Raw genomic sequence first — 15,520 nt, 5'->3', positions numbered from 1 at the left:
TGGTCTGGCTTGTCTCTTCCATTTGTAAAAATGCTAGCAAGCTAGCTAGTTGCTCGTCTACCCTGTTACCAGTTAACAAAGTGAACGAAGTGACTTTGACTTTTTATTGATTTATAGTCGCGTCGCTAAGCTTCTGTATCTGCACTTTTGATGCAAATTGTTGTTCAATAAGAAAAAGAAGACACAAAACATCACCTTTTTGTGTGTTTACTTGACACTGTGTTGTGTTTTGACCACACTGCCTCAATCTACCGGACTTGGCGCGCACTAAGTCCTCAATACTGAGGCGTAGAGAGTTGAAGTGCACTAATGGAAGTCTGTAATCTGAGACTCACATTTCCCCTTCCTCTGTGGGTGTGTGTGTGCTGCCCTCTACCTATAGATCCTGGAGGACACGGTGGTGGGGAAGGAGACAGTTGTAGGTCGAGATTAGCGGCGCCCCCCCGGGGGTCAGGCTCGGGGCCTTGTCTCCATTAGTTTACCTGACACCACCTCCTGCCCTTTTGCACCTCCCTCCCACTTCTCGTCCTCCGCCTTATTAACTCTCCGCTTCCTGCTCGACCCGCCGTCCGGCTCGCTCTCCTCCTCTCTTCCACGTCGGGCCGTTAATCAAGAATGATGTATGGTGGTGGTGTTGGAAGTGGGGGGGGGAGGACGGCAAATGTTTTTGAACCCGATGCTCGACCGGCATGCACCAATTATCCCAAATAGTCCTCCTCCAGCAGCAGCAGCAGCAGCAGGCCTGTGTGTGTGTGTTTGTGTAACTAAGCTCTTGCTTGAAAGGCTATTTTAAACATCTCCACCTCCAGCCTGTGAGTGTGTCATCGGGTCTCGGCGTGGAATTCATCGGAGCGGGCGGGTGGGGGGCAAAATAAATAAATAACACCCCAAAAAAAAAAAAGCAAGAAAAACTGGTGACTGGTGAAAGAGTTTTTCTCTCAGAGTGGCCTTTCAGATTTGTGGAGCTCCGCCGCTGACGTGGAGGTGGGAGGTGGGAGAGGGGGAGAGGGAGGGGGTGGCGGCTTGTAGCTGCTAAGAAGTAGCTGCTCCTCTGGCGTGTAGCCATTAGCGAGGGGAGATGGCAGCTCCAGTCGAGCCGCCGACAGCTGCCGGGTCTCCATCTGTAGGCCTAATTACCCAGCAGCACCCGGGGAAGAGCTCACAAGTGGGATCCTCCTATAGCGGAGAGGCATTGATTACATCGGGGTGTGTGTGTGTGTGTCTGTGTGTGTGTGTTCCCCTCACCCCGCACCCCCACCCTCCAGGGAGGGTGGGGGTGGGGGAGGACATGTGAAACTCGAGCGCTACCACTCAGTCGGACGGCGCTTCTATCTTTAGAAACGGCGGCGCTTCAACACTTTTGTTCCAACTCCGGGGAGGGAGTTTCTTTTTTTCTTCTTCTCTTCTACATCGATCGACGGCTAAATCCGGAGCTTGTGAAAAATTACGAAACGTCAAGCGTCAATTCATGTGAAACCGTCGGCGAGGTCCAAGCGACTCGCCTCGGGCAGCCTAGTCGGTCGGCGTCGTGTTTCCACTCGGCAGCACCCTTTCAGAGTTTGTAGGCGACTGGACATTTTCGGTTGGGTTGTTTTGTTGGGTTTTTTTGTATTATTATTCCGAGTCCGGCCGCCTACAACACGCAGAGGTTTGCCGGCCTACGTTGAAAAGTGTGCGGAGCTCACGTCTCAAGTAGTTTTTGCGGTCGGTAGTTTATTCCAGCGTCTCGGCCTGGGAAACCTGCTAAAGACCCGAGATATAGAGGAAAAATAATCATGATAATATGATTATTATAATAATGATAATAGTATTGGGAGGTGTGAAGGACGGTTGGTGTCAGCGTGGCTGTATTCCAGTGTTCCAAAACACAACATTCTATGATTTAAATTAAATGGGGAACAAACGCTGCCTGTCTTCAGTGCAGAGACGTGATACGCTGCGATCGGGATGTTTGTCCCGCCCCCTCCCTAGAACCCCCTCCCTCCATCCCTCCCCTCCCCGAGCCCCCTCACTATGGGCACCTTTCCCCACAGACGGCTGCGTGTGTTTCCTAACAGTGAAGCAGGAGCTGTCAGCGGCTAATTGTTGCTCGATTGGCGAAACACAAGGGGAGACGGAGGAAGAGACCGGGGGGGGTGTTTGGTCGGAGGAAGTTTGGGGGGGGGGGGGGGGGGGCAATGACTCTTCCTTCAGCCCGCCGTCACGCCACTCAGCCTCCGCTGAAGGATGTTTTACTCGTCCGTCTCCCTTCAGCGGAGGAGCGACGACATTCCGACCACTCGCAGGTCGCAGCGTGTTGCCGCAGGAAACAAAGGAGTCGGGAAGATGAGGGAGGCGGGGGGGCGGGGAGGCGGGGAGGGGAAGAAAAGGCCTTCCTGCAGCGGCAGTCGCCACTAAGCGGAGCTGACACGCCGCTCCGCCGCCGCCCACGTTCGGAGACTCTGCAAAAGGTCTTGAAGGTGCTGGAGAGGGATCGCGGCTGCCGCCGCCGGCATCGCCACCGTCTGCAGCTTTATGAGAAGTGGCAGCCGTTGTCTCAAGCCACCTCTGTAATTGCGTCGCCACGTCGGCCGGCGTAATCAATCGAGACAGCCGCCGCCGCCGCCGCCGTTCGAGTCCGTCAGGCAGGCGCGTCAGGCTAATTAATGAAACGATAAAGCCGGCGGCGCTGCAAAACCTCCTGGAGGGAAGACGGAGGAGGGAGAAGAAAATCATCCTGTAGTCGGCTGTTCCTGCTGTGGGTGGGGGGAGTTGTGGGGGGCGGGGGAGGGAGGGAGGGGTCCTCCGGGTGAGAGCGGTCAGCAGGGTCGGTGACAGGGGGGAGGGGTCAGATTCCAGCCTGCCAGGGTGGGCCGGACACTCCAGCTTGTCTTTGTTGAGAGTTCCCGAGCGGCCGGGCTTTTTTTGTATTATGGGTGAGGGGGGGGGGGCAGAACAGAGGCACTGACCTCAGACGACCCCCGGCGACGACCCCCCCATAAGAAGCCGAGACTGATGGACGTCCAGTCCTGCAGAGGTGGCTTCAGTCTGAGTCACTTCCTGGGGGCTCTCTGCTCTCGTCCTCCGATGGTCACCTGACAACAAGGCCCTCGACTGTCAGAGACCACGCAGGCCTCAACGTTCATGTCAGGAACAAAAAAAATCTTCTCCTTTATGACCTGATGAGTAGAAGTTGGCTCCTCCCCCTCTGAGTCTGAGCCCGGTTCTGGTTCTGGTCCCCTTCCAGAGACTCGGCATCATCAGATGGAGCAGGAAGCTGAAACCTACAGAGGGGTTTCGGTTGTTTCGTTTTGTTTTGTTTTTTTAGCAGGAGGTTGCAAACAGAGAGCTAAATAAATATGCTGTTTTTTAAGTTGAGAAAACAGGCGAGTGCATCTGGAGCTGTTAGCCCAGTCACAGTGGTCCTCCTCTGGCTCCTCTGGCGTCGCTCCTGCGGCTCCACGCGTCGCTCCGTCTCTGCGTCTCCGCCACGAGAGGTGAACGGCGTCTGCGTCCCGGCCAGAGCCATATGGCCGCCGTTTGAATCGGCATCCAATATGGAGCTGAGAGAGAGGGAAAGAAGAAGAAGAAGAAGAAGAAGAAGAAGAAGGAAAAACCTGATTCATCCGGCAGCCTCGGACTGCCAGCTCTCTGAAATCAACATTAGTGCCGCAGCAGCTCCGGCTGGAAACGGGTTACGGCTCCGACTCGCCGGCCTCGCCCCGCCGGACTCCTCCTGATTCTAATTCTTTTTTCATTTTCAATTTTCTTTTTTTGTCGCGAGGAGGAGGAGGAGGAGGAAGAGGAGGAGAAGATGCAGTGAAAATAATTGAAGTGTGCCAGCTGTCCCCGGCTCTTTAGATGTCTTGGCCGCCGTCTCTCTTCGTCCGCTCGCCCATCACAGCGCCTCGCAGTCATTTGCAAAAAAATAAAGAAATAATTGAAAAAAAAGTAGGCGTGGTCCGACTCTCCTCGTTAGCGGCTCCAAGACGCTCGAGGAAGATTAAATAGCGCCGCCGCCGCCGCAAAATCTCTCCTATGATTTCAGCTCAAGCGCCGCAACTCGACGCCGGTTGGCCCTTCTGTTCCGACCGCGCAAAACCATTTCCTGTTGGGGAAAAAAAAAGAAAAAAGCGGCTGAATAGCTCACAGCGGCAGAGCGTTGATTGGCGACGAGACTTTGCGCTTTCCTGCCGTCTGTCGCCTGATCGCCAGATCGCCTGTCTGCCGAGAGAAGTCGGTGGGGGGAAAAGGAGAAAATATTAAAACCAGTCGGCCGCGAGCTGAAGTGAAGGAAATGATTGAGTCCGGCGCCGGTGGATCGGGGCGACGTGTCGTTTCCACCCTGCTTTATTATAATATCTGCTTGTTCCTGTTCTTTTTTTGCATTCAGGTTGAATTTTCCCGAGCGCGCAGGTCATTCATGTAACGCTGCAGTTTGCTGCGAGAACAACTTATTGTTGTTTTTTTGGTTGTTGTTATCATTTCTTTAGTTTCTCGCTCGGTTTATTCACCAGGTGGCAGTTTTTAAGAGTTTGTCTGTGAACGCCAGTGGGCGATGCCGGGGCTCTACCGTTATTTATTATTCACAAAAAGGAAAAGAAAGCTGGGTTCACACCCGCAGAAGAATGAATGAACGGTGGTGTTAGCGGCTCTGATGCAAAGAAGCTACAAAGTTCCGTCCGTGAAATATTGTCGGGTTACTGCAGGCCTCCTGCATGTGGAGGAAATGTAGCTTAGCATGGAGTGAGAATATATTGATGGCTACTCTGCACACTGGTTAAACATGTGTATGTATGTTATGGGTTCAGTGTCTCTGACGAGCTACAGGTTCTAAGACTCGCAGTTTCAGCACGTTAGCCCGGTGTTTTTAGCGTCCTGGATGACGACGGGCTGTTGCTGCCGCCGCTGCTGGCCCGGCCCGGCCCGTCCAGTCCATCTGCTAGCACCTCCAGATGTTCCACCAGGGTCACGAGTGATGGATACTGGGTGGGAGGGGGGGGGGACAGCTGTGCAGCGCTCCCCACTGGACGCATCAGTCACGGCCCTTTTGTGTCCGTCTGCCGGACCCACCCACCCCCCGCTAGCCTGGTCCAGCCACGGTACAATCAGGCACGTGTCCACAGGGTCCCCCCCCCACCTCCCCCCAGGGGACAGGAACGACCATAAAAAGGATCAATAGTGGGATGAGATGTCATCTGGTGAGCAGACTTGCCAACACGTCTCCGGGGGGCGCCGCCGTCCCCGTGGTGCACTAACCCCACACACACACACACACACACACACACACACACACACACACACACACACCATCTGCTCAGGTTGGCGGGACAGACCTTCAGGACACCTCGCTGCTTTCTTTTTTTGGGGGTTGTAGTTGTTGTGTTTTTTTGCACAGACCTCTCGTCTGTGTGTGTGTGTGTGTGTGTGTGTGTGTGTGCTGCCTGTGGCTCGCCGGCAGTCACAGTGTGTTGTTTCCGTGTCCTGGGGAAGGAGGGAACCAGAGTGAAGCGTCTTCTGGTTTTAGGGCGTTGTGCTTTGTTAGAATTTTTTTTTTTTTTTTTTTTTTTCTTGTCAAAATGCTCGACAGTCCTGGAGTGTTTTTATTGTATTTTTCCCGATGCCGTTCGTCAGGAGAGGGAGAATAAAGGGGGGATTTTTTTTTATTTATGTGTTTAATTATTTTTTTTTATTCTTTTACACAAAGGCAACGTCAGGGGGTCTCCCTCAGGGGAGTGTGTGGGGGGGGGGCGTCTCCATCATGTTGTCGCCGCGACGACGGCTTTGCATGCAAAATGGCTGCCGTGTGCGCTGCTGCCGGCTACAGGCTGCGAGTGGCGCTGCAGCCTGGCGTTCTTCGGCGCCTCCCCCCCCACACACACACAATTTTTGACTTTCAGTTTAAGGGGCCAATAATCCGGCTCACCGAGCTCCCATACATACATAATTGAAATTCTTTTTTTTTTTTTTCCATGTTTTTTTTTTTGTATTATTATTTTTTTCATCAAAATAAATGTGCTGTGTTTTCTGCCGCCTGCCCTCCGCGATAATGAAGACGTTCCGGGCTGCGGCGGACGACCACTGTTTTTTTTTTTTCCTTTTTTTCTCTGTTTTTTTCGCCCTCTGTGTTGTCTTTTTCTCTCTCTCTCTCTCTCTGCGTGGGGTTTGTGTGCGTGTGGAGCTTTTAATGAGGCGCGGGGGCCGGCCTCGGCCTCCATTAGAGCCCATTAGAATCATCATTAAGAGAAGCCGGCGCTCGCCGCCGCCCCGGCTCCGCTGCATTAGTATGAGAAGCCCCTCCGTCTCCGTCTCCGTCTCCGTCTCGCAGTGGCGGCGGCTCCTAGTGAGACTTTTCCTCCTTCGCCGCCACCGCCACTCGCTCGCCTTGCATTGTGTCTGGGAGAGAGAGCGCGTTGCCACGGCAACATCACCCAGCGGCGACATTTCAGCGCCGGGTATTTTGCTTCTTCTTCCTCCTCCGCCTGTCCCTCCGTCTTTTTTTTCTCTTTTTTTTTTCCTCCTTCTGCTTGCAGGAGCGTCCTGTCACTGTTTTTTTTTCTATTCTCTGTTTTTTTTTTTAACAATCCCCCCTCCCCAGAAACACCGAGAGGTCCATAATACCGCAGGACTCCGGAATTCATTAGAGGACCTCGTCCGGCCCCCGCGCCTCCTCTCGTAAAAGATAAAAATAAATAAATAGAAAACAGGCGAGGTAGGGAGCTCGGCGGCGGCGGCAGGGTCGGACGCTTAACAAATAAAAGGAATGAAGGCACTGCCGTGCCTTTTTTTATTGGGCTCTTTACGAGTGTTGGGATCCTTGAAAGATTAAGCAGGCCGTTAATGGCGCCTGGATCCTCCATTAGGGGGCGGCACGCCGAGCCGGAGCCGCCCGACAGCCACTGCTGGCGTCCGCCGAGACAGAACCCGTGGAGCTTTTTTTAATTGAGGCTTCTGACTAAAGAGCTGCGGCGTTACAGCGAGAGAGGGGAGGAGGAGGGGGAGGAGGAGGAAGAGGTGGCGGGGGGTGGGGGGTTGGGGGGCGTGCTCGTCTGTTCCTCACCCACAACTCATGAATGTGAAGTTTTTTTCGCGTTAGGAACAACTTTAACGAGTTCGACAAGATGATTGTGTTTTTTTTAGTTTTTTCTAAAGCCGTCGTTTCGCCTCCTCGAGCTCGACTCACTCAATGGCCCTTTCTCTCTTTCTCTCTCTCTCGCTCTCTCTCTCTCTCGCTTTCCTTTTCCTTTTCTTTGTTTTAGAAGCGTGAGATCGCCGAATGTCTCCTCTTTTCTTTTTTTGCCAGAGTGCCTCCGGGTTTCTTTTGTGTATGAAAAGGTGTCAAGATGCTGCGTTTTCTTCCGCTTTCCCTGCACCACCACCTCCTCCAGCAGCAGCAGCAGCAGCAGGAGCAGCAGCTACAACAGCGGCGTAATTGCAGTCATTAAATTGCGACGGTCTTAAGTGGAGGGAAAAAAAAGTCCTCGTTCGGCGGAATGCTGATTATAAAAGCTTTTGGTTCTCTTGAAAGGCCCCTGATGAATAATGGTAAAGACAAAAGTGGCAGAGTTCAGAGAGCGCCGGATCCCACCGAATCCCAGAGAGAGAGGGAGAGAGAGAGGGAGAGAGAGAGAGTGAGGGATCAGGAGGGGAGGACGGAGGTGGCGGGGAGGCCAAGATAAGGGGCCACCGTCTCCCTCGGCAGCACAATTGAAACATAATTATTTCGTGCCAGATTGTGTGCTCAGCAAAGCCCTGAATAGGGCCCGACATTTAACTTTAATTAGCTGTGATTTATTCATACTGACTGGATTGCGAGGGGAGAAATTGGATCATCTGATTATAGTCAAGCATGAAAACGACCTGATTAAACACTTAATGGAACCTGGGGAGAGCCGAGCAGAGCCGAGCCGAGCGGAGCGGAGCGGAGCGCAGAACCTCCGGGCGGGAGACGTTGCGTTTGGACCCACTCGGCTGTTTCCATCAGCGGCTAGTTTTTTTAAAAATAAAGACTCCGAAGGGGGGGGGGGGGGGGGGGGGTATGAAGAAAATTCACCAAAAAATGTAACATCTTCCGATTTCAACATAAAAGTTTGGTGTTTTTGTTTTTTTGGTGTTTCTTGTATTTTTTTTTAATGCTGAAATTGAGTGAATGTGTAAGTTGGAAGTCAGGAAACACGTTGGCTCAGTTAGTTGCGATATTGTACTCAGCGCTTTCTGCTTTGTCGCTGTGTCTGGTAGCAACTACAGCAGCTCATCTAAAAATATTTGCCGCATCTCAATTTCCTCTCCTACACTTGTTGTTTTTATGTTGCTTATAGCGCCATCTAGTAACAGTTTATCCACTCAGATGCTAAATATTATAAATATATATATATATATATATATATATATATATATATACATATATATATATACATAGATATATATTTTTCACATTTTTTCCCTATTCTGGCAAACTGTCAAAACATCCAGACGGGATGAATGTCACCAGGCCTAAACGTTAGCGCGCCTGATCGGCTAAATTTCAAATAAATTGGCGAAATTACCAAGTGCGCTGCCTCCGTCCCATTGGATGTTCACTTGGCACAGAGTCTTGGCTCCCCAGTAGAAGCCAGCGGGAAGGCACACGATCTTTAAGACGTCCAGAACATCCAAAACATTGGACGGAAACCAGCTTCCGGACTCTTTGTTCTCCTCCTCCAAAGCTTCTTCAGGAGTCCCTGCTTCATAGAACTCAGCATCTCCAGTTCTGATGCCTAGATTGTGTCAATTTGTTCTTTACCGAGTTCTGGCAGAGTGACGCCTTTAATGAATTGATTGATATCCACTTGGTTGGGGGATAAGTTTGCCAAATATATACCCCAACCAAGAGTAGAGCTGAACCGGTGGTTGTTTGGATATTTTCCAAGTTTTCCAGCCTTGTTGTCCTTGTCGCAGTTTTGAGTATCGGGAATCGCTTGCTCGTGTCTGAAAGCCTCGGTAACCACCGAGTTCCCGCGGCGGGATCCAATATTCATTGCATTGTAGTTTCACTGCAGTTGCTCACCCAGCGCAGATGTTGTCTTCCGCTTTGTGCGGCCCGCAGAGCATGCGCACTTGGCACTGAAACTCCCACCATGCATCACATGGCATCAGCCAATCAGAACGAGCCAAGACACAGCAGCACGTACGACGTTGTGACGTCACGCTGGGAATATACATCCGTCTTCTGTTGATTTTCTGGCCTTTAAAAAAACTGGAAAGATTTATTATAAACAATGTTTCAGGTCAAAGGTCGTCCGATCAGCTGTTTTAGACGCATTTCTTTTTGTGTTGCGGTCAATGGGGGGGGGGGGGGGTGCTTTTTGGGTCGTATGGGGTTTTTGGCTGCTGTACCTTAAGTGACCACTGCAAAAGAATCGCTGCGCCGCCATATTGCCAGTCTGGTACCAATACACCGGTGGTAACCACCTGTCTCCCCACCCCCCACCCCTCCCCCGTCCCTGTCTCCACCCAGGTGTGCCGACGAATGAGCTTCCCGAGCCCAGGACCTGCAGCTCAGCCAAGGTTTCGGGCCTCCAGCGCAGCCAGGAGCAGAGCGGCGGCGAGGTGCCCTTCACGCCCGCCGTGCCCAGCCCCACCCCGGCGTCGGCGCCCACCGGCTCGCCCGCCCCCGCTGCAGCCGCGGCCCCGCCCCCGGCCCTCCCCCCCAGCACGCGGCTGCCCACGCCCACGCCGCCGCCGCCGTCCCCGCTCGCCGTCAAGAAGGAGCAGCGGCCCCCCGCGGCGCCCCCCTGCGGCCCCACCCCTCCCCTGCTGAGGGCGCCGCCCCACCCCCAGCAGGCCCACCCTCCTCACCCGCCTCACCCGACTCACCCGACTCACCTGCCCCACCTGCAGCTGCACTCGCACCCGGAGCCCCGGGTCCTCCCGCCCCCGCCGCTGCAGCAGCACCACCACGCTCGGCCGCTGGCCAACCACCAGCTGCACCACCCGCTGTACAGCAGCCTGCACGACATCAGGTGGGTGCCAGCCTTTGCTCTTCTATTTATTTATTTTGGTTTGTCTGTTTTTTTTTTTAACAGTGTTGGGCAGCAGGTGCACCAGCGACATGAACAGACACAAAAAAAAAAAACACACAATCCCAACACTGACACTGAGGCTGTAACACAGGGTGACTGGTGGAGCCTCAGTGGCTTCTCAAATGTGCCAGGGGGGGGGGGGGGGGGGGTAGCGGAGCAGCAGCAGATGGATGGAGTGTTTTGGTGAGCCACCTCAAAAGAGGAAACAATATATCGTGGGATATGTAGAAAACATGTTGCTAGAAATGTCAATTGGAAATGAACCAAAGACAAAAATCAGTGTCTTTGAAGCCCCACAGTGTTCGGCTCTTTATTGAAGCGACTCTGAAAACGCTGAAAAAATGGATGCGATTTTATGACTTACTGACTATTAATGTAATTTCTTCAACTTCAGTGAGCCGGATTAAAAAGCTTAACGGGCCGCACGTGGCCCCCGGGCCGTAGTTTGCCCACGCCTGCTGTAACACAAGCAGAATATATCAGAGTGACTCAGAAGGAGGCGAGGAAATCAAACAAAAAACATAAAAAAAACCCAACATATTTTTCGGTATTGAATCAACCGAGTCCCGCCTGCAGACGGCTCCTCCTCCTCCTCCGCCTCCTCCCCCTCCTCCTCCTCTGTCGCCGCCGCCGCTCTAATATGTGATGAACTGCGCCATAGCTCAGACGGGAACGCCAGTGAAATAAACTGCAGCAATTTCCAAGCGGATGCGACGCGGGAACACGACGCAATGCTTAATTCAGAGCCGCATCGACTCCTTTAGCCAGCGTATTGATTTCCTGCCGCGGCGACTCGCAATATCCAGCCGTCAGATTTACTGTTTTTCATCCAACAACGGCTCCACCCCCCCGCTTCCTCCACCCTCACACCTCCCTTCCAACGGTTGACACTCACGACTAAAGGCTACACGTGATGAATTGATGGTGAAGAGAAGGGAAAACTTTTCCGCCGTCGCCCTTGAGGAGAATCGCAGGATGATTTTGCAGGTTTCGGGAAAAGCGTAAGAAAAATGAAAGTAGCAACGCGCATCGTGCATTCCGCCGTCCTCTCAAGTTGGAAGTCAACTCCATGTTGCGTTGGCAGTTCGATACCGGTAGTTATGGCTGTGATTGTTAAACGTTATTGTCACTTGATCCAATTCAATTTTCAAAGACGTCGCGCTGTCGCTTTTTATGCTTTATTAACGCTTATCAGGCTAGCTGCGCTAACGAGGTCCGGCTGGCCTTTCGGCAGGGACCTCGTTAACTCAACAACCCTTTGAAGGTTTTTCCAGGAGCCGTATCCGCTCATTTCCCAAGGAGTATTATTAGACACAATGATGTCATTATGAATGAGATTACACGGGCTGTCGTCTTCTTGCGGCTGTTCACCGCAGAGGGTTTTTTTTTTTTTTTTAAGTCGCCTAAACCTTCTGTTTCTTGTCTCCGTGCAGCCACCTGCTGGTCGTCGTTTGTCTTTCATCGTGTATCACGTATGATGGTTTTGACGAATGAGAAGTTCCTCATGACAAACGTATAAGTGCGATGCGATGTGATATACCTCTATATGGATACGTCTAAAAAAACCTCCTCGTGAGAGCGTCAAAACCTTTTGGCCGTATCTGAGAGCTTTGTCCGAGTTTAGCTGGTTGCATCGCCAGTTTTTATTGGCACATTTAGGTTTTGCTCAATTCTAGGGGTCGTTGAAACTACAGCTGCTGACATCAAAAGTATTCTGGCGCGCCCAGCAGATGTACACAGAGTGCATTATGTACTGTGCATACTGTATGTGCTGCACCGTCCACTGACTGATGACCTTGAACTGCGTGTCGTTGCAGCCACAGCAGCAGTCCGGTGGGCCTCCCCAGGCAGCACCTGCCCCCCTCCCCCCACCACCACCACCACCACCACCACCTCGGCGGGCTCCCCACCCCCCCGGCCGGCAGCGCCCTGCCCCTGTCCATCGCCAACCTCGCTACCTCGCACTATTCGTCCCTACGGAGCCCGGCCCATCGCCATCCGGCCATGTTTGCAAACCCAGCCACACTGCCGCCGCCACCGACCTTACCGACCAACAGCTTAGTGGTGCCCGGGCACCCCGCCGGGACCCCCTACCCAGGTAAGCCGACCAGACAGCCAGTAGGACAGACAGGCGAGCGCAAAGTCAGATCGGTTGATGTTTTCGCTTTTTAATTCGATATGCACGACCAGCCAATCAGACGTTTGGACGCAACAGTTTTTCTTTACCTGAACTCACTAACTTTCTACATTGTAGATACATACTGAAGACATCAAACATATGAGCAACATATGTGAAAATATGTAGCAAAGAAAACGCTGTTAAATTACTAAACATTTTATATAAATGGTGGATATTTCGAAGAAATTAAAATATGAAATGTTTTTGAGTTATGTCACACTTTTTTTGTTCAATGCATAAGGCCGTATATGTTTCATTCATTCATTGTTTTGATTCCTTAAGTGAGAATCTATGTAAATAGTCATTAAAATGAAAGAAAAATGATAAAATGAGAAGGTGCGTCCAAACTTTTGACTGGTGGTGCGTTATGGTAGAAAGACGTCGGTTGCGTGATATTTTATATGTACAACGGGAACAGAAGGCGTGTCGGAAAAGTCACGTATGCGCGTTCGCTATTGCTAATGTCACCATCATCTGCTAGCTAGCTCGTTACGGCAGTTCGTTTTAATTAGACACTAACGTTAGCCGTCTGTTTGCAACTCCTCTTCGACTCGTAACCAAAGACGAAGACGGAGGTTTAGTTTAAAAAGAAAATGGAAAGAATGACCGTCACGTCAGCACATAGCACAGCTGACAGCAAGCGTGCGCCGTTAGCCGAGGCCGCGCTGCATTCCAGTCGCAACTGAGTGCTGAGGGCGTTGCATGAGTCATTGTTTATCTAGCTGCTTTCGAACGAGGCCGTGTCATCCGGATGTGGTAAGTGCCTGCCTCTTATTATCAGTCCTCTATCTCTGTCCACTCTCAGTTATGACAGTGCACATACAAGTTGTTCGATTGCACCGAGTTAATCCTTTTATTTGTGACCGATTTAATGTCAATCTGATTTTTTTTTTATTATTTTTTTTTTGCTACTCAGTTTTGCTTCTTTTGTAACACTGCAAACGAGCGGGACGCTCCTGTGGCGGAGATATTCCTCCATTCCGTCTTTTTAAAAATAAGTTCACAAGTTTTTCTAGTCCCGCTAAATGTGCACAGTTAGCATGTAGCTAATGGTTCAGAGAGAGTCATCAGCTCAGTGTTTGAGCTCAGCGTCTGGACAGCCGTCACTGCAGGAGGCGTCCTCAGCGAGCTAACAGTGGTGAAGAGAACTTGGTTGCAAGTTGTACAGCGCTAAATCACAACCAAAGGCGTCTTAAAGCGCTTTGTGCAACCAGAGGAAAACCAAGTGGGCCCCCAGAGCCAGCAAGGTGCAACTGTGAAACTTGCAACCAAGTTTTTCAGGGAGCGGCTGAGGGGAAGCCGACCGTCTGGTCTCGCTGAGGACTCCACCAGGTGGCGCTCGTTGCTGATTAGATTTCTAGCTATTTCTCAGTTGTAGGGGTTTTTTTTTTTAGCTAGGAGCGAGCGCTCGTGTGTGTGTGTGTGTTTTCTGCCGGGATGACTCTTGGTTCTCTCTTGTCTTTAGATACCAGCCTGTTGATATCATTCAACCAACCAATCATGTATTGCCAGCCTCATTCGGGGATTCTGATTGGCACATTGTCACAGGCAACTCTGTTACCGCCACCAATGAGTCCCCACGTAGAAAACCCTCACAGCATGAGCTGGAGAAACAGAGAATGCCAGGTGACTACTTCTTTCTTCTCTTCTATCCTTGTTGTGAAGACTGACTGGGCGCCCGTGCCTCTTTTTTTTTTTTGTTTCCTCCCCCCTTGTGTCCTCCCCCTTCTACCTCTCCCCCCCTCCTCCCTCCTTTTATTTTATTTTCCTTCCCTGTCTTTCTTTTTCTTTGTTTTTTCTTTTGTGTTTTCTTTTGTTGTTGTTTTTTTTTCCCTTTTGGTTTTGTTTTGTTTTGTTTTTGTTTTTTCCTCGCTCTCCTTTCTTGCAGAGCATGACCTCCTGAGGCAGGAGCTGAACAACCGCTTCCTGGTTCAGAGTTCGGAGCGGGGCCGGGGGCCGTCCGCCTCGCCGCTGGCCCCCGTGTCGCTCCTGAGGGCCGAGTTTCACCAACACCAGCACATGCACCAGCACCAACACACCCACCAGCACACCTTCACGCCCTTCCCCGCCAGTCTGCCCCCGGCCGCCATCCTCACCCCGCCCACCGCACCCCCCATGGTGCGTACCCAAGCCAGAAATGTGAGGATAAGTAACAACAACGTTGACAACGACGACAATGACAACAGCAGCTCCCGTAACCCCACCACCCACACCCCGCCCCCCCCAAAAAAACCACCTGTGGCCCCTCCCCCTCCCTACACCACCCCACCACGATCTCTTCTTTGATCGCCCCCCCCCACCACCACCACCCTTATTTATTGACTTGTTTGTTTCTGCACTAAAGGTGCCCTGTAGCCTTAGAACCCACCCCAGCTTCCTCCCTCCCCCCACCCCAGCTTCCTCCCTCCCCTCAGGAAAGGGGGTTTGAATTTTGCAGCAGCCTGAGAGCTGCACTATGTTCCACTATGGTGCAGCGACCATCAAGCACACACACACACACACACAAAAATAACGCACACATCAGCATCTCCACAAGTGCATGCTTGTCTCTGCACAGGCTGATCCAGCCCACCCAGTCACCCAGTCACCCACTCACCCACTCACTCACTCAGCAACCTGTATGACTTGCTGGGTCACAGAGGATCATGTCCAGTGTTTAAGATCTGACTGGGAAGGAAACAAAAACACTCCTCACAATTCACCCAACCAAGACGCACAAACTGTGGCGTCTTGTCCTCGTGTGTGTTTGTGTCGGAGCCGACGAGCCGAGACTTCGGCTCTCCGGCTGTTTGCACACGGATGTGATTTAAACGCTCTTGAATGTTTTAGTTGCTGCTGTTGGTTTTTTTGGTTGTTTTTTTTTTTTTTGCTTTTCCTTGTCCTCCAATTGCAAATACAGATGCCGTAAAAATAAATGTGTGTGTGTGTGTGTGTGTGTGTGTGTGTGCCTGGTGTGCGTGGGTGCAGCCGTGCGTGCCAGTGAAACTGTTGAAACCGTTGATGAATTGCTCCAATGCAGATGGATTTGTGTACCCTCTGTGTGTGTGTGTGTGTGTGTGTGTGTGTGTGTGTGTGTGTGTGTGTGTGTGTGTGTGTGTGTGTGTGTGTGTGGGTTGACATCATGGCCAAACTCTTTCTGATAATGTTCCTGCGTAATTGCTTCCGTGCTTTGACTGCCATTCCTAGCGGGGGGAGGGTGGGGGTCTATAGGTGGGGGCATGAGGGGGTGGGGGGGTTGTTCCGACTTTTCATCCGTCATTTAAAACGCGACGCCCTGAGACAAAGACCTTGACTGCACGTT

General features: G+C 51.8%; 1 protein-coding gene across 8 annotated transcripts in view; it reads left to right on the top strand.

Moving 5' to 3' along the window:
- Positions 1-15,520, top strand: part of fbrsl1 (fibrosin-like 1) — a 44,542-nt gene that overhangs the window by 13,057 nt on the left and 15,965 nt on the right. For 4 of the 8 annotated variants that reach the window (XM_076048254.1, XM_076048250.1, XM_076048252.1 and 1 more), the window contains exons 3-5: positions 9,476-9,980; positions 11,858-12,138; positions 14,108-14,358. In XM_076048254.1, the coding sequence (XP_075904369.1) occupies positions 9,476-9,980; positions 11,858-12,138; positions 14,108-14,358 (1,037 nt within the window). Of the gene's footprint in view, positions 1-9,475; positions 9,981-11,857; positions 12,139-13,684; positions 13,846-14,107; positions 14,359-15,520 lie in introns of all 8 variants that reach the window. The other 4 variants (XM_076048255.1, XM_076048251.1, XM_076048253.1 and 1 more) reach the window with 2 other exon arrangements.

Source organism: Nelusetta ayraudi, unplaced genomic scaffold (genome assembly GCF_046127955.1).
Source record: "Nelusetta ayraudi isolate G7.1 ecotype Tasmania unplaced genomic scaffold, CSIRO-AGI_Nayr_v1 ptg000098l, whole genome shotgun sequence".
NCBI lineage: Eukaryota > Metazoa > Chordata > Actinopteri > Tetraodontiformes > Monacanthidae > Nelusetta > Nelusetta ayraudi.
Note: the sequence above shows the minus strand (reverse complement) of the source record. Positions and strands in the feature narration are given on the sequence as shown.